The 22797-nt window shown below is 39.9% G+C and overlaps 2 protein-coding genes across 3 annotated transcripts; one reads left to right on the plus strand and one right to left on the minus strand.

Moving 5' to 3' along the window:
* The first annotated feature begins 3232 nt into the window (after positions 1-3232).
* LOC113616695 (T-cell surface glycoprotein CD1b-2) lies at positions 3233-7564 on the plus strand. 2 transcript variants are annotated; one of them, XM_027100092.1, is made up of 6 exons: positions 3233-3390; positions 3645-3911; positions 4591-4869; positions 5090-5368; positions 5845-5938; positions 6841-7564. In XM_027100092.1, exons 1-6 carry the CDS (start codon positions 3330-3332, stop codon positions 6860-6862), a joined length of 1002 nt encoding a protein of 333 aa, XP_026955893.1. In that variant the 5' UTR covers positions 3233-3329; the 3' UTR covers positions 6863-7564. The 2 variants fall into 2 exon arrangements, with proteins under 2 accessions (XP_026955893.1, XP_026955894.1); XM_027100093.1 differs by having other exon boundaries at positions 3267-3390; positions 3746-3911.
* A 3223-nt stretch (positions 7565-10787) lies between these two features.
* LOC113616694 (E3 ubiquitin-protein ligase MSL2-like) lies at positions 10788-13993 on the minus strand. Its single transcript, XM_027100091.1, has one exon. The coding sequence runs from the start codon at positions 13336-13338 to the stop codon at positions 12553-12555; it is 786 nt and encodes a 261-aa protein (XP_026955892.1). The 5' UTR covers positions 13339-13993; the 3' UTR covers positions 10788-12552.
* Between the last annotated feature and the right edge of the window lie 8804 nt (positions 13994-22797).

A 22797-nucleotide genomic window follows, 5' to 3' on the forward strand; every position in this document is an offset into this window, starting at 1 on the left:
GTCTGTATATCTTCTTTGGAGAAATGTCTATTTAGGTCTTCTGCCCAGTTTTGGATTGGGTTGTTTGTTTTTTTGTTATTGAGCTGCATGAGCTGCTTATAAATTTTGGAGATTAATCCTTTGTCAGTTGCTTCAGTTGCAAATATTTTCTCCAATTCTGAGGGTTGTCTTTTGGTCTTGTTTATGGTTTCCTTTGCTGTGCAAAAGCTTTGAAGTTTCATTAGGTCCCATTTGTTTATTTTTGTTTTTATTTCCATTTCTCTAGGAGGTGGGTCAAAAGGATCTTGCTGTGATTTATGTCAGATACTTAATATTTAAAAGACACAACAGAAGTGACAGTAAATTTCAATTTTTAAAAAGCTGACAAACAAGGATATATTGTACAACACAGAGAATATAGCCAATATTTTATAATAACTATAAATGGAGTGTAACCTATAAAAATTGTGAATCAGTATGCTGTATGCCTGTAATTTATATAAAATTGTACATCAACTATACTTCAATTTAAAAAAAGCTAGATAAAAGCTAGATAAAAAGCTATATAAAAAATTCTAGAAATAATACATCATCCAGAGAAATAATTTAAAAATGATCATTTTATTTAGAGAACATGGAAAGATAATCCAGTCTGTTGTCCAGCATAAGTTGATCAGAATTGTTTTTCTTTTTTACTGATTGCTGAGAAAAAAAACTTTATGTATTCTATGGGTTTGGGCAAATATAGAGTGGCATATATCCATCATTATAATATCATATAGAGTATTTTCACCATCCTAAAAATCCTCTGTACCCTACCTATTCATGCCTCCTCTCCTGGAACCACTTTTTTGATATTAATTTCTTGGATTGGGCATTCCAAATTAATTAGAATATTTTCAATGCCAAACTCATGTGAGGCAAACCTGTGATTAAGAAATTTCATAAGAATAATTTAAAAAATTCCTAGGCAGAGCATAAGGCAACCATAACATTCCTTGTTATTTCCCTGTTCAGTTGGATGGATTTTTTTTTCTGGTCCAGTTTCACTGAGGGTGTAGTAGAAAGTCTCATGACAACCTGCATTTTTTTTTTTGGTGGGGGGGTGATCTCAAGACATTACCTCTTCACCCATGTGGCTACTGTAGACAAAAGCCTTGGGAACCAACCCTCGACAATGCCCTGGGAAGCTTCTATTTCCCTCTCTTGTTTTCAATGTCTTATTTGATTTGCTTCTTGAAGACTTTCTTATCATCTTGTAAGGTCAGCATATACATGTATAAATAATTTATAAAACTATAGCTTACCTGGTATATCTCTGTCTTGTGGTAGTTTTTTCTTGTTCATTTCTTGGCTTCTATTTTGCAAAAAAAAAAAAAAAAAAAGCATCTTGCCTGTTGTTCATATATTTACACAAAGAAATCTAATGGTCTAATGATAAGGCAATGCTTTATGTTTCAAAATTTAGCCAAGGTGGTGAGCAGCACTTAGAATGAATGGATAAATTAGGGAGGAGTGGTGACAAAATAGAGATGAGACCTTGGGGACTCAGATTAAGGGTAAATAGAGAACATTATGGAGCCATAGAAAAGTAAGAAATGAGGCCCAGGAGGCACAGAAAGAAAAGACTGTAAATAAAAACGAATGTGAACACAGACCGAGTCAAAGAATGTTAAAGTTGAAGCAGAATTGGAGAATGTCAAGTTCTTTTAGTCCAATCATTTTGCAGTGGGAGAAATTGAGACCTAGGGCAGTGATCAATGCATTCTAGTAAGTGATTTACCCTAGATCTCAGGGTGGGACCCTTCCTACTGCTGTAGGTGTGAGATGGGGGAGGACACAGGACAGAGGCAGGGACTGCTGCTGGGAGCCAGAAAGTGGAGAGAATAGCTTGAAGGCGAGCTAATGGGGAAATGAAAGGCCACGTAAAAGGCGTGTTGTGGAAGGCAGTGGGGTTTCTAGAATAGGGAAGTGTGCAGAGGGTGAGGTTTCTGCTGACAGAGAGGGGATGAGGGGGTAGAGTGTGACACTGGGGCAGGGACAGGACACTGGAGTGCTGAGGACAGTGCTCTCTAGCAGGAAAACCACCCACTGAGGTGAGCTTGGGGGAGGGCCAGGTAAGAGCCCAGGGAAAGGCAATCATGAGGATGCCTGTGGCCTGCGCACCAATGGGGTGAGAAGAGGGAGCTTGGGGAAGGCTGGTGACAGAGCAAGAGCACTGGGCTCCCCCAGGACAGCCAGGACCCTCAGCCAGGCTGGATTCTAATCAGAGGATGTCCCACCCATCTCAGATTATTCTTTGGGGGTCCTGTGTGTCTAGAGGGCCTATATAACCATCTCCTTCTCTCTCTATTGCATGTCATACAGATTTCAAACTCTTGCATTTATGTTCATAAGTGTTCACTGGTACAAATTGTCTTGTCAGTTTCCCTTTTCACAGATCCCACTCCTTTCACCTCCCCCACCCTTTTTCTTGTAGAATGATATATCTATATGAGCCTTTTTATATAAAATTGACATACATAGTAGGAGTTTGGATTATTTTTCATGAAAGTAATTGAAATATTTTAAGCATCAGCTTGACATGATCAGGTGTACATTTTTATAGCAATTCTGAACCAGAGTGCTGAACAGATGGGGAGAGGGTTTGGATTGCGTTGCACGAATAAGGGCTTGTAGCAGTGACCTGGGTCACATAGGATGAAAGCATTTGGCATTTGGGTCCCAGAATCAAATACGATAAAGCAGTGATTTAAATGCTTTGCATGCATGTAAATGATTGTCAACACACACCCACACTCAGAAACCATAATGTGGGTTAGAGAGACTAGGTAAGAGGGATGAGATAAGAAAGAGGGGCCACTGAGAACATTGGGAAGAGGTAATGGCAAAGTGCCAGAGGAAGGGGGCAGTGAGGAGGGAGGTCCAGTTGGATGTATAAACCAAAGGAATTCTTCTGGATTAAAAGAGACTGGAAGCAGAGCAATTGTTTAATATTACCCTCTTATTTAACAGATGTGGAAATAAAGGATTGGGGAGGTGAGATAACCTTTTAACATCACACGGGAGCTTTTCCGAAGTAAGAAATATGAAGAAAGCTGAGGTCAAGGAGAACAGCTGGAAGCCAGCGACTTTAAAAAAAATCTGCAAGTCAAGGGCTGGAGCGGAAATGAGAGGCAGAGTGGGAGGACAGAGCTGTAGAAGACACAGTATTTCTGTGACGTGCAGTGTGGGTGAGGAAGAGATTTGTCAGTTGGAAGAGAGAGGAAGTCACTATAGAGTACTGAGAAAAAGGTTTGCTGAAATTAGAGATCAAACAGCACCTCTGAGGGTCAGAAGTTCCCAATGAAATGCTGCTTCTGCCACTTCTATTGCTAGCAGTTATCGTCCCAGGTGGTGAAAATGAGGATGGTAAGAGGAACTCTGGAAGCTCCCAGAACAGGTGCAGGGGGTATGGATGAAAGCATGCTGCACCGATCACTAAGGGTCAGAGCCCTCGTGTCTCCAGCCCTCTCCCCCCATTCTGGAGGTTGGGGATGGAGCTAGAAGCCTTGGGGCAGGAAAATGTCTTAGGCTCTGTGTTGTTGTTCAGACTCTGGGTTCTTTATCATTTCATCCTGATTCTTTCTTTCTCCTCACTCTTCTTATCCTTCCACCACCCACAGCCTTCCAGGGGCCAACCTCTTACCGTAGTATCCAGACTTTGACCTTTGCCAACGGCACCTGGGCACAATATAAAGGCTCAGGCTGGTTGGATGATTTTCAGATTCTTGGCTGGGACAATGACTCGGGCAAAGCCATTTTCCTGAAGCCCTGGTCCAAGGGCAACTTCAGTGATGAGGAGTTGATTGAGCTGGAGGACCTATTCCAAGCCTACATCATTGGATTCACCAAGGAACTGCAGGACTATGTCAGTAAAGTCCAGATTGAATGTGAGTACAGTCCTCTGCTCCGGGGAGATTCCCAATGGTTTTTCTCTCTCCTGGTTAAGGCTATTACTCTCTTGGATCTTGGTTCCATCCTCCCACTTTACCCAACTGCATGCACACACTTCTCCAGAGTAGTCTCCAACTCTGACTCCACACCTCCAACAAGTATCCCAGATTCTTCCTGTTTCTTGCACCCCTGTGTGATAAATGAAGATCCCCCTTTGTAACCATCTCCTGGTTTGTTTGTGCATAACTGGCTTCTCTCTAACCCCAAGGACAAAGCCCTCAATTCTCTACTCTGTGCCTGAGTGAACTGAAGTGTGACTTCCTCCTCCTCCAATCCGTCTCCTCAAGCATCTCCTGCCTGATCCCTTCTCTCAGTGTAACTCTCCCCTTCACCCTGGGATGCTGTACTCCTGAGTCCATCACAAGCTGCTCCCCTTCTCCCCTCATGCCCACCCTACAGCCTTACAGCAGACCGTCCCCACCATTTATGACATGCATACCTTTCCCCAATGCTCTTCTTTCTGGAAAGGCTCTGAATACTGCAATTAGTTTTTGAGTCATCTCACATCTCAGACCTTTCTCCCACCCCCCAAATCCAAAGCCCCACGTCCTTTCCCCATAACTTTCTTTCTTGTTTGCTTTTTAGTAACTTTGTCCCTGTTTTCCTTGTATCCAGACCCCTTTGTGATCCAGTGCATAGGAGGCTGTGAGTTGCATTCTGGGAAGTCCATAGGAAGCTTTTTGAGGGGAGCTTTAGGAGGACTGGATTTCGCGAGCATTAAGAATCATTCATGTGCACCTGCCCCAGAGGGCGGCAGCAGGGCGCAGCAGTTCTGTGCATTCGTCTCTCAGTACAAAGGCATCCAGGGTATCATAGAAACGCTCCTCTCAGACACCTGCCCTCGGTTTCTCCTTGGTGTCCTCGATGCAGGGAAGGCCGAACTACAGAGGCAAGGTTAGTTCTTTTCTCTTCATAAGACTTTTCTATTTCATGTCCTGCCACCTTCTTTGAATTCAAGAGTAGGAGGTACCTAAGGAGAGAGGGGCTTAATCAATAAATGATTTGATTCCCCTAAGAGTAGAAGAGGTCACTGTCCAAACCTGTGGGTTTCTGAATGCCTATGCTCTAGATTAGAGTCATAATCTGACAGTCTCCCTGCCTCTTCCTGCCCCAGTGAAGCCCGAGGCCTGGCTGTCCAGTGACCCCAGTCCTGGGCCTGGCCGTCTGCTGCTGGTGTGCCATGTCTCAGGATTCTACCCGAAACCTGTGTGGGTGATGTGGATGAGGGGCGAGCAGAAGCAGTCTGGCACTCGGCAAGGTGATACTGTGCCCAATGCTGATGGGACATGGTATCTCCGAGTAACCCTGGATGTGACGGCTGGGGAGGAGACTGGCCTGAGTTGCCGAGTGAAGCACAGCAGTCTAGGAGACCAGGACATCATCGTCTACTGGGGTGAGGAAGGACTGGGGCCCAGCTGGGAATGGGAGGAGATGGTCCTCAAGCACAGAGGAGGGGACTGGGAAAATGGAGGGATTTGATGGATGAGATAGGGAGGGACGGGGGGAGAAAGGAATGGAGAGAGGGAAGGAGAGAGAGAGAGACAGAGAGTCAGAGAGAGAAAAAGAGACAGAGAGACAGAGGTTGAGATTTATTCCTGGGACTACAGTTCCAAGAGGAATGAAAATAGATGATCTAAGGTATAGAAGAGATAAGAATGAAGGACTTATAGACTGGGTGGGATGGGGTAAGAGGGAGAGACAAAGGGTGGCTGTGAATATATGATATCCAGGAATATGAGAGAGAGAATCACAGATGCCTATGCATCAGAAGCTGATAGTGGTGGTGCTGACACTCGGGTGGGTAACAAAGCCAGGAGAACTAGAGAATGGGTTTGAAGTGACATCCCTGTGTCCTCTCCCAATTGCCAGGTCACCCCACCTCCGTCAGCTTGATATTTTTGGCAATATTAGTGCCCTCCTTGGTCCTTTTGATATGTCTTGCATTACGGTTTTTGAGGCGCAGGTGAGTTTTCCTTTTTAATCTTTCTTTTTTGTCCATCCTCTCACTCTTTCCCTCCATTTTATCTATTACATATTTTAGCCTCAGTATTTCCAGCAGACCATTTCCCCTTTCTTCCCCACTCCCATCTTTAGGTAAATCTATTTTTAAAAAATATTTATTTTTTTATTTGATTGTGCCGGGTCTTAGTTGCAGCAGGCGGACCCCTTAGTTGCAGCACGTGGATTCCTTAATTGAGGCAGGTGGGCTCCCCAGTTACGGCTCATGGGCTCCTTAGTTGTGACATACAAACTCTTAGTTGTGGCATGCGTGTGGGATCCAGTTCCCTGACCAGGGATTGACCCAGGCCTGCTGCATTGGGAACACAGAGTCTTATCCACTGCGCCACCAGGGAAGTCCTGATAAATCTATTTTTAAAAAATTGTGGTAACATATACATGAGTTAAAAACTTACTGCATTAGCCATTTTTAAACATACAGTTTAGTAGTATTAAGTACATTCACATTTTGTGCAACCTATCTCTAGACCTTTTTTTATCTTGTAAACTAAAACTCGGCCCATTAAACCACATTCCCCATTCCTTGCTCCCCTAGTCCCTGGCAACCACCATGCTACTTTCTGTCTATATGAATCTGATTACTCTAGGTACCTCATATAAATGGAATCATCACTATTTGTCTTTTTGTGACTGGTTATTCCATTTAGCATAATGTCCTTATAATTCATTCATGTGGTGGTATATATTAGAATTTCTTTTCTTTTTAAGGCTGTTTTGTTTATCCGTTCATCTGTCAATGGACATTTGGGTTGATTCTACCTTTTGGCTATTGTGAATAATGCTGCTATGAACATGGTGTACAAATATCTCTTATGTAGAACAATTTTTTGCTTGTGATCTTAACAGGTCCTTTCAGAGTGTCTCATGAGCCCTCACCATGTCTCCATTTCCATTTGGGATCAGTAACCAGGAGTCCAGAAACTCTGTCAGCCCAGGAGTCAATCTCATCATATTTCATCAAATAATCATCAGATTTGGACAAATCAGAGTGCCCATAGTTTGTAAGATTAAATCACAATTTATACACTAGCAGAAAAATAATTAAAAATTGTTATTATGAGACAATATCAATAGTAGGAGCCACTCAGATTTCATAGATGTGAGGTGAGAAAGAATATACCTCGGAATAAGTGAAATGATGTCCATGACTTAACAGTGACATCCCTTTGGCTTCTTATTTGAACTCTTTTGTTGTGATTCTGCTGAAATATCATTTGTTAAAGTGAGCTAACTATAATTATGCCGAGATAATTGTATTTGCAGAGATGCTGAACTATTTTAACATAATATCTCTGTCTCTGCTTGGATGATTTTCTAATCACGAGGGCCAGCTGAGCAGCTTCTTTCTCCAGGAGGCCTTCTTTAGTGCTACAGTGGAAGTAACCCTCCCTTGTGTGGTGTCATGCTGAGATCCACATTACTCTGTACCCACAACATTGCAGTTCTTTTTGTTTTTCTTTTCTTTCTACTTATAAGTTCCTTGAGAGAAAGGTTTGCTCTAGATGGATCCCAGGCAAGATCTCTCACTTGCATATGTGTTTGTTTAATAAAATAATCTAAGTTGCTATAACTGCCACGTTAATGGTCTTTTTTTTTTTTTTTCAAAATTATCTCCTTCCTTTTTTTCCTCTTTAGTTGATATTCTAGATTTTCCTCTTATTGAGATATTCTCACATAGCAAAAAATATCACGCTCTCCTTGTTTCTGCCCTGAGCTCCTCTGGAGAAAACCACTTCTGCCCGTATTATAACTATAGTTTACATATAAAGATTAATCAGAAAAGGATCCCGTTTCTCATTTTCCAGTGAGAATGCATGAGAGGCAGGATGGGTGAGGAGTAATAGTGCAGATGGGTGATTAAATATTCAAGCAAAGAGTCAAGAGGGCTTTTCTTGCTCTCTGGGACTTTGATATCTGTGGTTTATCAAGTCAGTTACATTGTTGACTTTATGTTTATTGATTCTTTTGCTTATTCCACAGTTTCCTAGAAACCTCATTAAAAAAATCCAAACTCATTTAATTAAAAGACTAGGAAGGGGAAGAGGGGAGAATTTGGGTATATATATATATATATATATATATACACACACACATATATATATATAAATTTTATTTTACTGTTTGTGTTTAATGCAAATCAATTCCATAACATGAGAAGTTACTATGAACCAAAGCACAAATACACAAACACAATATACAATCCAAAATAGATGTGCAGCATTCAGGTATGAAACAAAAGAGAAGGTTCGTTCACACACACAGTAGCTTGAGATCTGCTGGATATGGCTGTTCCAGTGTAGATTTCTAAAGATGGAAAAAAATGATTTTGGTTATCAAGACTATTGTGGCCATATTAGATTTTGGAACATCTAAGCATCAGTGTGTGATCATGCGAACAAAAGACTTAGGGAGTGTCTATTTTTAAAAAGGTTTCCGTGCATCAAGGCAGTTGTGAAAAGATTTACTTTCCAAAATCAAGCCCACTTTAGGCTTAGGACCAGGTTCTAACTATCTAAAAATATTGATTGATAACAGAAAGTGTTCCAAATGTGGCTATTCAGTTTTAAAAAAAGTATTTACAGAAAAGAGTATAAAAGTTTTTCTGAATTTAATGTAAGCAAGCTTCCAGTCTTCCCTTGCCAAATATATTTGATGTATAGTTTAGCTCCTTCACATAGTTGCTTTTTTAATTTCAAGATTTGTCAATCTTACCTTCAAAACAGATCATTTTTTAAACTGTAAAAAGTATTCGACATTATGCAGAAATAAAAAGCATTTTGAAATTAGTTGAGATCAATGTAATTCTACTCTTTGTTATCTGTTTAGCTAAATGAATCTACTGCTCTTTTTGAATAAGAATAGTTGATAGGGGCTTCCCTGGTGGCGCAGTGGTTGAGAATCTGCCTGCTAATGCAGGGGACACGGGTTCGAGCCCTGGTCTGGGAGGATTCCACATGCCGTGGAGCAACTAGGCCCGTGAGCCACAACTAGTGAGCCTGCGTGTCTGGAGCCTGTGCTCTGCAACAAGAGAGGCCGCAGTAGTGAGTGGCCCCCGCTTGCCACAACTAGAGAAAGCCCTCGCACAGAAACGAAGACCCAACACAGCAAAAATAAATTAATAAACTCCTACCCCCAACATCTTCAAAAAAAAAAAAAAGAAAACCACAGCTTTAAAAAAAAAAAAAAAAAAAAGAATAGTTGATAAGTATAGAAGCAAAATGTACTCATTATGCTTGGATTTGGGGTAGATTCCAATCCATCATTGCCCTGGTACATATCAATGACTATATAAAAATTCAAATGCAATGTCAAACCCAATCCCCAAGGGAAAGATTTCAGTTCCCAAGAGAACAGTGATAGCTTAACATAAAGCTTTCTCTAGGGTACATCAGCATTAAATTAGTACTGCTGAAACAACACATTGAGGATTTACAGTAGCACCTGGAAGTTCCTTCTAATGTACATATAAATAGAATCACAGAAGCTTTCTGTTTTACCTCATTGTTTTATGGCCTTATAAATTTAATGAGCCAAATGAAAACTGAATCTCTGTTCTACATCTCATTCTTTATCTCTACTTAAGATAAAATCTATTCTTTCAAGGTAGAGTTTTATGTGTCCATACTTCTTAAGCCACATTTAAGGAAATCATCTCTTAACTAATTTTGGATGTTGTCTCTCTTCATCTTGTATAGGAAACTCCAGCAGGTTTAATATTAGCATTCATCATCTAGTCAAACCCTTCACATGCTCTTCAAACCAATCAAATTTGGGATCCCCAGCAGTTTCTGTCAATAAAATAAGGTGTGGAACTAGCAGATTAATTCAATGAAGACCTGTTTTTTTTTTCCTTTGTCACACTGGATGTCTGGATGCCATTTGAATTGGGTTTAGAGGATGGAGAAGTATAGATGTTTCTTGGCCTGAATCTCTTAACAATAGAGATGTAGAAGGGAGAGCGAGATCACCAAGAGACTGGCTGTTGACTGCAGAGCACAGTCATTTGCCTTGGTGGTGGCATTCGCTGGATTGGGGGCAGCTGAGGTATGCTGGGAGGAGTTTCTTGAAGGTGTTACAACAGTTGTTTGATTTGAATAAGTCTGCGTAGGTAAGAGCAGTGTCAGAAGCAGCAGCCCCAGTCCGAGCCTGGCCACCATCGCTCTGCCCATGTCCGCTCCGCCGGTGTGCAGCGCGCGTCTCACTGGATGTGGGGTGTGTGGAGGACCGCTGGCTCCGGGCAGGCGCAGGCAAGGTCTGGGTATACTTTTTGAAGGACTTAGAAGGGAGGTCAGAGCAAGCAGAATTTTTCGGAAGCCAGGGGTACTGGAAGCAGTTCTCCCACCTCGACATTTTAGAACAAAATGGACTTTAGGATTTGGGCAGGGTAGGAAATGACTGAAGACATAGTTTTTTTCTCTCTGCATTAGCATGGCTGTTTATTTCTCCAGGATGCATTAAACTCCAACTCATCTTATAGAGCCAACATGCTGTCCTATGCTTCACTGCACCTTCAGCTACAGGCCAGGGCCCTGATTAGAGTGTTTCATGGAGTGTTGACTATGGACCACCAGCAGGAGTAGTACCTGTGAGCTTGTTAGATGAAGACATTTTCAGGCCCCACTCTAGACTTACTGAGTCAGAAAATCCTGGAATGGGAACTAGAATGTTGTGTTTTAATTAGTCTTTTAGGTTATTCAGATGAACATTTAATTTTAAGAAACTCTTGTCTAAAGATTTCTCAGGCTTTGGACTGTTGACACTTTGGGCTGCATAATTCTTTTTTTTTTTTTTTTCATTTTCCACCATTTACTCTTGTTATCAAAAATAGTTCAACTCTTCTCGCAAAACAAAAACAAAATAGTACATACTGGACACATACATCACATTTTTCTTCCTATGGCTTTAGCCTACCCCCACCCACCAAAAGAGACAAAAAAAAAAAAAAAAACCCAACAACAACAACAAAAACAACTCTACCTGACCACATTCACAGAAAATGACACCAGGATACACTACAAAACAGAAGGTGTCATCTGCTCTGTGTCCAAAGGTTTCTTCTCCATGTCTTGTACTAGGTGAGTAACCATCATTGAACATTCTGTGTGCCAAATCAAAACATAACTTCAACATATGTCAGATCTCAGGAGAGATGGTGAACGTAGTAGAAACTGAAAATTTTCCAGCAGTATTTTTCTTTAAATAAGCACTGTCAAAGCAGCAACTCTTCTTTTAAATCATAAGGTCATTTCTTTACAACCTAGTCAGTCCTTGTTTTATTTGGGCTGGGCTCTTTCAAGCAACTGACTAGATTTCCCTTCAACAGAATGTTGTGACTCACTTATCTCCCCCATAAAAATTACAGGGAAGAAGTGCATTTAAACTGAAATATAGTTTGTGCTTTACATGCAAAAGAGTATTCTAAAGAATATCCTCCTAGCTTCAAACCCAACTAAACGCACAGGCTTCATAAAAAGGCATTTTTATTAGGCCTCTATAAAGAAGTCTCCACAATGAATAGCACCCTAAAAAAAAAAAAAAAAGGAAAGAAAGTAAAAAGCATATTCAAAATAAAGTCTTTGGCAAACAGAGGAAACGAAAATCACTTTGAAGTGGCCAATGGCAATAGGTATAATGCATAAATCTGAGTAACTTTTGGAGCATTATTCTAAAATTATTTTAAATAAATCCCAATTTCTAAATAAAACATTTAAATAATTTTTTAAAAAATTCTGTCACATACCATAGTCTAAATTCAATTACCTTCAGAATAGAACTGTTCTTCTCCACTTCATTTATCTTATTAGAACATTGCTCAAAGTGAAGGATTTGTTTTTTTCCCTAGAAATGAGTCAGACTTAACTAAAAATGGGGATCAACTCAGAAGAGTTTTGTGGCATAAACAGCTAAAAACATCTGCAGTCTGACAGAATTTCAGTTTGTTCACTTTTAAAAGACAGATTTCTTCAACATTCTAATGAGGGGCAATTTTTCTTTCATAATACTGCTGATTTAAGAACTGCTACATACACCAGTAGCCAATTTTCATGATTAGAAATGGTATTATGTCAGCACAAAGGTTGAGCTGGACACATCAGCTTTTCAACAGGAGAAACATCAATGGCATCTGAAGGTAGCACTGAGTCTCCTGAACAAACTACTGGCTACTTTTTCACAAAATATGAGCACAATCTTTATGGACTGACTAGATACCACTTCCTTACATTTAATCATAAACTTTGATTATGCACAAAGCATGACCATAAACAGTGAGGTTAATGTTATTTTCCTTGCCAAAGTTCGTTTTGTATAAATCAGTTGCATCAGCATTTGTTCTCAAACTATGAGGTTCTGTAAGAACTAAGGACATATAGTTGTAGGGTTACTCCTCCATTATCTGCAAACTATTTCCCCGACACTAAGACATATAACTTAGCAATGAAAACACTTGATACAAGTGATCTATATGCAGGAGCTCCGGCAAGTTAAACCAACAAAACCATAGCTGCCGTAAAACTGTAGCTATTTCCCTACCAGAGGTAGGTTTAAAGACCCACTGATTTAACAGTCGAATCTCATGTCTATAGCTTCATCCAAACTTTTATCATCATGTGTACTGGCAGCTGAAAACGTTGTTACTGGGGACCCTGTGACATTAATTACACTGGTGCTGGTACTAGCATTGCGCACAGCAATGCTAGTCACGTTAATGCCCAAAGTGAGCCTGGTCTGCTCCAAGGCCTTTTCTGGCACAGCAAATGCCTCCAGCTTCTTCTCCCCATTGGCCATATAGGAGTTTTGGCAGCCACGACATATACAATCTAAGCAGGCTTTGCGGTTAGAGTAGCAAGGGCAGCGTTGGCCGCGGCATGTAAGAACACTTGGATTTTGAGTAGCACGCCCACATTTACACCCTTTCTTTTCCTGGGGTTTTTTATACACAGTCTTGGTAGGACTTCCTGGCATAAAATGATGACTAGGAATCTTTTCCTTTACTGTTTTGTCTTTTTTAAGAATACCTGGCTTGGTTTTAGAGTGAGATTTCTTGGATCCATGTTCATGACTCTTTTTCATGCTTTTAGCAGATAAAAGTACAGTTTTGCTGATTTTGGGTGTTGTGCCTCCATTGGGAACAGTTGCTATAGGTTGAAGAGAAATTTTGCTCTCCCGTTTCACTGTCACAGGAGCAGATGCCCCCAATGTTGGGCCTCGGATAATGGTAGAAATTGGAAGTGGCTGAAATTTCTCACTGTCGCTTTCTGATCTGGATCGTTTTCTATTCAATTTTGCTACCTTCGGAGTTGCTGCTGTACATGATAACCCATGAAGTGCAGGACTGGTGGACATAAAAACATTATGGCTAAGAGACTGGGAAGAAAGCTGCAGAAAAGGTCCATTGGATACAGTGGCTTCCAAGTTGGGCTGCAAATTAGGGCAACAGACTTCTGTGTTTGAAACAGTTTCTAAGCTGCGGAGTACTTCCTCAACACTCAGTAACAAAGAGTCACCAGGTTTTATATCTTCACTGAAACTGCAAATATCAATGCCTGTGGAGCATAAGTCAGTGGCTACCGTGTCACAGACAGGTGGCAAACTGTCAGACAGATCCTCAGTTTTTATGTCAACAGTGTTACATACATCAATTGTATTTGAATGTTCAGGTGAAGGAAGATTTATACCAAATCTATCTATTGAAAGCCCATTATAAGTAGGCAAACCATTGATAACAGAACTGCCAATAGCAATGCTGAGGGTGCTTTCAGATACTGGAGATAAACTAGCTTCAGGATCAGTGGGTTCTGAGGTCGAAGGTAAAGGGGAATGTGTCAAACACAAAGTAAAGGATGAATCTGAGGGTTTTTCCGTCTCCTCACAAAACAATGATCCATCATTAAGCAAAGCCAAAATATCAGAAGAACAGTCGACTGCTTCTATTATATCCCATGTTGGGCTGCATAATTCTTTGTTACGGAGGGTTGTTCAATGCACTGCAGGATTTTTAGCAGCATCCATGGCCACTACTCACTGGGTGCCAGTAGTACCTCCCCAGTTACAATAACCAAATATATCTTCAGACATTTCCAAATGTCCCTCGGGGGCAAAATTGACCCCAGATGAGAACCAAGGTCTAAGATAATGAACAGAATTTCACCTCCTCCCTCAGCACTTAGTTGGAATAATTGGTGATCCCACTTAAATAAAGCAATAGTTTATATTTGGTGGTTGAGGAAGGAGGGACTCTGTCTTGGGGGTATGATGCCTTCAAAGCTCCAAGTTGCTATAGAATTTTGTTCCATAGGTAAAGCTGGCCCAGGAATGAAGTTCACAAATAGAACAGAATGATAACAGAGCCAAAGACCACATGTGGAGACTGACCTACCTCTGGATATTTTAGTTATATGAGCACAACAGATTTCATTTTTGCCGTACGTGGGCCTCTCACTGTTGTGGCCTCTCCCGTTGCGGAGCACAGGCTCCGGACGCGCAGGCTCAGCGGCCATGGCTCACGGGCCCAGCCGCTCCGCGGCATGTGGGATCTTTCCGGACTGGGGCATGAACCCGTGTCCCCTGCATTGGCAGGCGGACCCTCAACCACTGTGCCACCAGGGAAGCCCTCATTTTTCCTTTTAAAAGAACTGAGTTAGAATATTTACTTGCTTAAAAATTCTGATATTACTATGCTTTCTGATGTCTTGTAACAGTTTTTCCACATTCTTATTATGCCTTTCCTTGTTTTCTTTACTCTTCTTATTCTCCTCCTTCCCCCAAGTCATCATCCCTCAAAGGCGGTTTCTTGGACTTGTGATTTTCCTCTGTGTCCTTACCTTGGAAAACCTTAATTTACCCATGACTTTAACTATGACCTCTGGATGATTGACTTTCAAAAACACATCTTCAGTCTCAGAATATAAGGGCTTTTCAACTCTTTTTATATGAGAGTTTATGTGCATGTGTATGTGTTTGTGTGGTTTTTGCTAATCTATAGAAATATGTTAAAAGATATTTTGTCCTTGTTTCCAGTATCCGTGTTAAATTAACTTATTAAGTTTAATATTTTATCTGTAGGTCCTTTTGGATTTTCTATGCATACTCTCATGACAGCTCTAAATATGAAAATTCCAGTTGTTTCTTTTCAATCTTCATGATCTCTTTTATTGCATTTTCTTGCTCAATGGCACTTATTGTGAACAGCAGTACACTGTTGAATAGAATTGACATCTGACATTCTCATCTTTTTACTTGTATTGGATAAGAATTATTCAAGAGAATATTAGTTATGATAATTGCTGCAAGTGTTTCATGTATACTTTTTATTAGATTAAGAACACTTTCAAAGTTGCTAAATGTTTTTTATTATCATTATTATTATGGGTGGCTACTGAATTTCATTAGGGCTTATCATGAAATGACAAAATCTTTTACATATTTTGTTTTCCTTTTAATGTTGTGAGTCACACTTATTGAATCTCAAATGGTAAAACAAAATTGTGTTTCTGCAACTTATCTGTCTTGTTCATAAAGTATTATGTGGATTCAGTTTGCTAATATTTTGTTTATAATGTTTTTTAGTTCTTATAATTTCTTTGGTATTTTGAGGGTTTTTAACCTCCTAAAACAAGTCAAGAAATCTTTCTTCTGTTTTTGTTCTCTGGGAGAATTTCTGTTATGTATTTATTTTTAAAATAAATATGTGGTAAAATTCAGTAGTGAAGACATGTTTTGGGAAGTTTTTTGGGGGGAGGGAGTTTTAAATTTCACAGATAATTTTTAAAAATAAAAATAATGGGGCTTCCCTGGTGGTGCAGTGGTTATGATTCTGCCTGCCAATGCAGGAGATACAGGTACGAGCCCTGGTCCAGGAAGATCCCACATGCTGCGGAGCAACTAATCTCGTACGCCACAACTACTGAGCCTGTTCTCTAGAGCCCACGAGCCACAACTACTGAGCCTGTGTGCCACAACTACTGAAGCCCACGTGCCTAGAGCCCATGCTCCCAAGAAGAGAAGCCACCACAATGAGAAGCCTGTGCACCACAATGAAGAGTAGCCCCCGCTCATGGCAACCAGAGAAAAGCTTACATGCAGCAACAAAGACCCAATGCAGCCAAAAAAATAAAAGTAAATAAAATAAAATAAATAAATTTATAAAAAATAAATAAATAAAGATAACTCTTCTCAAATTGTCTATTTCTTTGTGTCCTCTTTGGTAAGTTGTGTTTTTAAAGGATTTGTCCAAGTTGTTCAGAGTTCTAATTTACTGTTGGCTTGTGCATAATATCTTCTTTTTATCGTGTTAATGTCTATAGGGTTCATAATTATGTACCCGGCCTTTTTTAACCAGATCTTAGAAATCGGTTCTCTCTCTTTTCTTTGTTTTCTCTCTCTGATCTTGACAGGAGATTATCAATTTTATAAATTTTTTCAAAAACTATGTTTTGAGTTGTTGGTTATTTCTATGATTGTATCATTTTCTTTATTATCTCCTTCCTTCTACTCTCTTTGCATTTATTCTGTTGTGATATAAGGACTCTGATCACCCAGTTCCAATGTGTGAGGGAGGGGGTTTCCTCACACATCCAAGAAGCAACACTTTGGACCAGCTTGGGTGTCCTATAATTCAATTCAATTCTGACACTATCTACCTGGATACAGCATCAGATTCCACAGTTTAAGGGTTCAGACCTACAAGACTGTAGGGGGCAATCAGACTTGCCAGTCACAAATAGATTGGAGGTTCCCTTGACCTCCTTCTTAGATTTAATTAATTTTCTAGAGTGGCTTACAGAATTTAGAGAAACATTTACTTATTAGATCACCTGTTATAAAAGGATAGTTAAGAGCCAGATGGATGAGATGCAAAGGGCAAGAAATGGGGTAAGGTGGTGGCACTTCCATGCGACTCTAATCCTGCTGTTCTCCTGACCTCAATGTGTTCACCAAACTGAAAGCTCTTCAAGCACCATTCTTTTGGGTTATTTTTGGAGACTTCATTACATAGGTAAATTGATCAATTCATTGGCTATAGGGTTCAATTCAACTGCTAGTCCCTCTTACCTCCCTGAATGTCAGAGGGTGGGACTGGAAGTTCCACCCCTCCAATCACATGATTGTCTCCACTGACAACCAGCACCCATCCTTAGGTTATATAGGGGGTTTCCAAAGTCACTTCATTAACTAACAAAAGATATCTTGATTGCTTTCAAAAGTTAGGAAATTCCAAATGTTTTAGGAACTCTCTGCCAGTAGTGGCAGCTCCAAAGGTCAAGAACTACTGAAAAGAAGGTCATATACCAGTAGTGTTACAGAACACAAGTTTGTGTGCCTGATGCACAGTGAGGCCAAACAAACTGAAACGTCAGAGTTTGGAGCAGAGAAAGATTTATGTAGGGCCAAGCAAGGAGAATGGGTGGCTCATGCTCAAAAACCCCAAACTACCTGATGGTTTTTTGGGGAAAGTTTTTACAGGCAAAATTTGGGGTGCAGGGTGTGTGACTTTCTTCTGTTCAGTGGTGAGGTAACAGGGCAGTGTTCCAGAAATCTTGTGCTCAGTCTGAAGTTGCCATCCTCCACATGGGTGGGTGGGGGCTTGCAGAAGAACTTAAAGATATTTTTATGTATATTTCTTGAGGAGGAACCAGGACCCTTTCCCAAGGCTGCCCTATTGTTTCTTGCTTGCTCCTCCTTTGTTTCTGCATTCTATTCTTTCCCTGATTAACAACTGTTTGAATCTGTTTTCTGGAATTCATCGAGGATCAAGGAGCTGAATGAAACGTAATTTCTACAAACAAGAATTGGGGGCCAGAAAGGCTTTCATGTCCAGGAGGCCCAGGGTCCTGCTCAGTTTCAATCCCCCTTTTCTTTGATACTTCTCAATCTTGAGGAGAACAGGTGCTGGATAAGAAAGGGAATAACATATTGGGTATAGAGGTTAATTATAAACTCAGCAGAGAAACTCAGGTGTAGGGGGACTTAGTTTCAATCCCACCTTGTCTTTCAACCTTCCCCAAATCTTTCAGAGAACATGAGGACAACCACTCTGGGTACTTCCTGCTGAAATGGGGCATAGTCCTGCCTCAGTTGTGGGAAGGTACACCAAATTATAAATAACCCTAAGTTCCAAGTCCTGGATCTGAGTCTGGTATGATTAAGACCTCAATCCCTTGGTCTGCCAGTTTGGTGCAACAGACCCAATTCAAACTAACTTTAAGAGAGAAAACAGATATCATTCCCTGAGGAAATCAGGAGAATAAACCTGAAACCTAGTCTGGGCCCAGCACCTTGGGGAGACTTGTAGCCAGATAGCCAGTCTTTTTTTTTAAGTAGGTTTTAACTTCTGGTGTTGTATTAACATATACACAATAGGAGCTATTGGCCACTACACAGTCTCCTTTTTTTATGCCAACATCTGATCTACAGAATCTTATTGTCTAAAAATTTAATTGTTACAAGAGGAAACCTTGAAAATGTAAGGCTGCAGCTTCTAGCTGCCAGCAGACATTGCTTTGAGAATGGCTAGTGGTGTCCCCTAGTCTGACACAGCTCAGAAAATTCAGCAACCCAGGAACATATCTGAGGTCACATCCACAATGGCCACCTAGTATTACCTTGGATGTCTGAACCATGGTTACTCTATTTTGACTTTCAAATGTACTTTTATCCTCAATGGCCAAAGTAGGTGTACAATGCATATCTGAAAGTTCACAAAACAGGCCACTTTGGTCAGTAAAGTTTAAGTTACACCATGTATAAGCCAGAATGATTTCCCCATACTTCAATGTGTGCAGATTCTTCCATCATTTTAACTTTTGATTGTAAATCTTTCAGTAGAAAACTTTGATGATCAAAATATCCATTCCTCAATGCTGGGGTGAGTCAGCTGCTTGCACCAGCAAGCAGCTGGGGTGCTAGTCCTCCTTTATATCTGCCTAGTTTTTCATATTGGGGGAAAACTGATCAGATATTGTGAACAAGCTCAGAGGTATGTTAATAGGGAATCATTTTAGAGGCTATATATATATATATATATATATATATATATAATCTATTACACCCATTTGTCACACAAGCATTTGTACATGTGCTTTTAGCAATAGACTTAAAGCAAGCAGTGTCATATATCATGAGTAGTTATACTCTGTGATAACTCTGTTAGGTAATTTTCTTGTCCTCCTGAATATTAAGGCAAAAGTGTGCTTAACACAACAGCATTAACAGAACTAGAATTTAATATCTATTGAAACATAATATTTTTCTCCCTAATTACCCTCATCTCCAACAAACACAGCCGAATCAAGACTAATTTGTTTCCAAAATAAGTCCAGTCTATTGACCACATAGGCTCCTCCACACTGGCTTTGGTGGAACTCCTCAGGAGTCTCAGACTGAATTCCCACAAAGGCCTCTCAAGGCTAGGAAATCCATGACAAAGTCCTGCCATCAGATTCTGCCTCAGTGGACTTCTCTTTTCTAGAGGTCTCCAAAATATCAAAATTCTTGCACATGCCAGGAGATAGTTTTTCCCATTCATTTGATAAGCCTCCTCAGAACCTGAGACTCTCCTATTTCTGGAGAGACCAGGCAGAGAGAAAAGAATAGCATTTCGATTCTAAACATAGAGGTGTAATTTACCCAATTGCTGTTAAGTCATAGTAGCTTGAGGGGAAGGGCTTCCCTATATCTGAAAAATATAGATCAAAACCAGTAATATTCCAGACAAAAACCCATAAACATTATACCTATATTCACCAGTTCACTCAGTAACTAATCCTTTTGTTAACTTTTTATGAAGCCACCAGGTTTTCTATCAGGATTCTTTAATTTCTTACCCAGTTCAGTGGTATAATCTGAAATTTATCAGAGACTTGTACTTGTCAAAATTTCCTTCCTATGAATCTTCTTGAAGGTAAAGCACTTTGGCAAAAGCATCAGAATACAACAATAACTGTCTTTAAGTGACAGAAAGATATAAAAGTCATGGTTAAACACCTGATTATGATGTAATCAGTAAAGAAACTTGGTTACAATAACCAGAATTATGACTGGTAACATTTTATCAGGACATACCAGATTTTTAGGAATTTCATGTAATTTTTAGAATATCTGTATTAATAACATTTATCCATACAGTATAACTGGAGAAGGCTTATCATTCATTTGACAATGCTTTCCCTGTAATTTAACGTACCAGGTAATCATAGTTAATTTAATATTTCTCTGAGATGCCTCAGGGTTACTTTGAAGCATCTCAAAGGTAGCTGGAGGTCAAACTTTTAGAATCTGGCAGACAATACTTATTCACTTAACCAAAGTGAAAATATTTCAAAAGCAAACACAGATCATTTAAAGGCAAAGAAACTCACACAATTTGTTATCAAAAGCAGCATTCCAAGAAAACTTTGTTCTCTTAACAGAGAAACCAAATCCAAACCAAATCCAAATAGCCCACTCCCAACAAAATCCATTTACCCAACTATATTTAATCCAATCTTAGAGAATCCTGAGATTCACAGCTCTTCTCAGTATTCCCTTTCACAAACATTCAAAAATTTCTGTATCCATATCACTTTGTCCCTTATTTTCTTTCTTTTTTTTTTTTTTAGTGGGAGGAAATATACTTTAATATTCTTTTCATTTAAAAAAATTATTTCTGTAGCAAAACACTGAAATCAACCCGGGTGCCCATCAACAGGAGAATGAATGAATAAACTGTAGAATAGCCACAGAACAGACTCTCATAAGGTAGCCAAAATGAACTACTATAGTGACATGTAACAATATGGCTAAATTTTAGTTATATTGTATTAAATGAAAAATAAGTTAAAAAGGATTGTGTTTAGCAAGAATCCCTTTTTTACATTTAACAACCTTAAAAACATTAGGAAATATATATGTGTATTAGGGTTCTCCAGAGAACCAGGACCAGTAGGATGTTTATATATATACAGGAGGCGATTTCTTATAAGGAATTGGGTCCTGTGGTTATGAAGTCTGGTGAGTCCTGAATCTGCATGCTGGGCTGCAGGTTGGAGACCAAGGAGAGTAGATATTCCAGTCTGAGTCTGAAGGCGGTCTGCTGAAGAACTCCCCCTTGCTTGGGGAGGCTGGTCTTTTTTGTTCTATCCAGACCTTCTGCTGAATTGAACGCGGCCCACTCACATTGTGGAGGGCAATCTGCTTCACTCAAAGTCCATCAATGTAAACGTTAATCTCATCCCAAAACATCCTCAAAGAAACACCCAGAATAATGTTTGAACAAATAGCTAATCGCCCTGTGGCCCAGCCAAATTGATACATAAAGTTAACCATCACAATGTGTGTGTATATGTATATATATAAAACACGCACATACGTATATAAAGGCAAGGAAAACATACAAAGAAAAGCAAGGTAGTGATAAATACTAATTCAGGATGATAGGCAGCTCAGCTGGGAAGAGGCAGGGTGATGAACTGGGGAGAAGACCATGCAGGTGTGGTCAGGGTCCTACCTCTTGTTGCTGGTGGTGTGTTCATGAGTGACTACATTACTTAAAATAGTAAGATAAAATAAGCAGGCCATGCTAGACCAACAATGAGTATGTGTGTCAGGAAGAAAGGATTAATCAATCCTATTTTGTACACCCAAGGTCACAAACTTGTTTCTATTTCTTTTCTAAATTTTCTACAGTGAGTGTGTATCTCTCTCTCCCTCTCTCTCTCTCTTTTTTTTTTTTTTTGGCCAGATGAAACCCTAATACGTAGCTTTAAAAAAATCCTGTGACATACAGAAGTGTTTATTGCCTAAATATCTAAAATTTGGTATTTGAAATTCTGCTGTTCGTTTTTTTTTTTTTTACATCTTTATTGGAGTATAATTGTTTTACAATGGTGTGTTAGTTTCTGCTTTATAACAAAGAGAATCAGTTATACATATACATATGTTCCCATATCTCTTCCCTCTTGCATTTCCCTCCTTCCCACCCTCCCTATCCCACCCCTCCAGGCGGTCACAAAGCACCGAGCTGATCTCCCTGTGCTATGCGGCTGCTTCCCACTAGCTATTTACCTTACGTTTGGTAGTGTATATATGTCCATGCCACTCTCTCGCTTTGTCACAGCTTACCCTTCCCCCTCCCCATATGCTCAAGTCCATTCTCTAGTAGGTCTGTGTCTTTATTCCTGTCTTACCCCTAGGTTCTTCATGACATTTTTTTTTTCTTAAATTCCATATATATGTGTTAGCATATGGTATTTGTCTTTCTCTTTCTGACTTACTTCACTCTGTATGACAGACTCTAGGTCTATCCATCTCATTACAAAGAGCTCAATTTCGTTTCTTTTTATGGCTGAGTAATATTCCATTGTATATATGTGCCACATCTTCTTCATCCATTCATCCGATGATTGTACACTTAGGTTGTTGCCATCTCCGGGCTATTGTAAATAGAGCAGCAATGAACATTTTGGTACATGACTCTTTTTGAATTATTGTTATCTCAGGGTATATGCTCAGTAGTGGGATTGCTGGGTCATATTGTAGTTCTATTTGTAGTTTTTTAAGGAACCTCCATACTGTTCTCCACAGTGGCTGTATCAATTTACATTCCCACCAACAGTGCAAGAGGGTCCCCTTTTCTCCACACCCTCTCCAGCATTTATTGTTTGTAGATTTTTTGATGATGGCCATTCTGACTGGTGTGAGATGATATCTCATTGTAGTTTTGATTTGCATTTCTCTAATGATCAATTATGTTGAGCATTCCTTCATGTGTTTGTTGGCAGTCTGTATATCTTCTTTGGAGAAATGTCTATTTAGGTCTTCTGCCCA

This window comes from Aethalodelphis obliquidens, unplaced genomic scaffold (assembly GCF_003676395.1).
Source record: "Aethalodelphis obliquidens isolate GAN/ISIS:26980383/991018 unplaced genomic scaffold, ASM367639v1 scaffold355, whole genome shotgun sequence".
Taxonomy (NCBI): domain Eukaryota; kingdom Metazoa; phylum Chordata; class Mammalia; order Artiodactyla; family Delphinidae; genus Aethalodelphis; species Aethalodelphis obliquidens.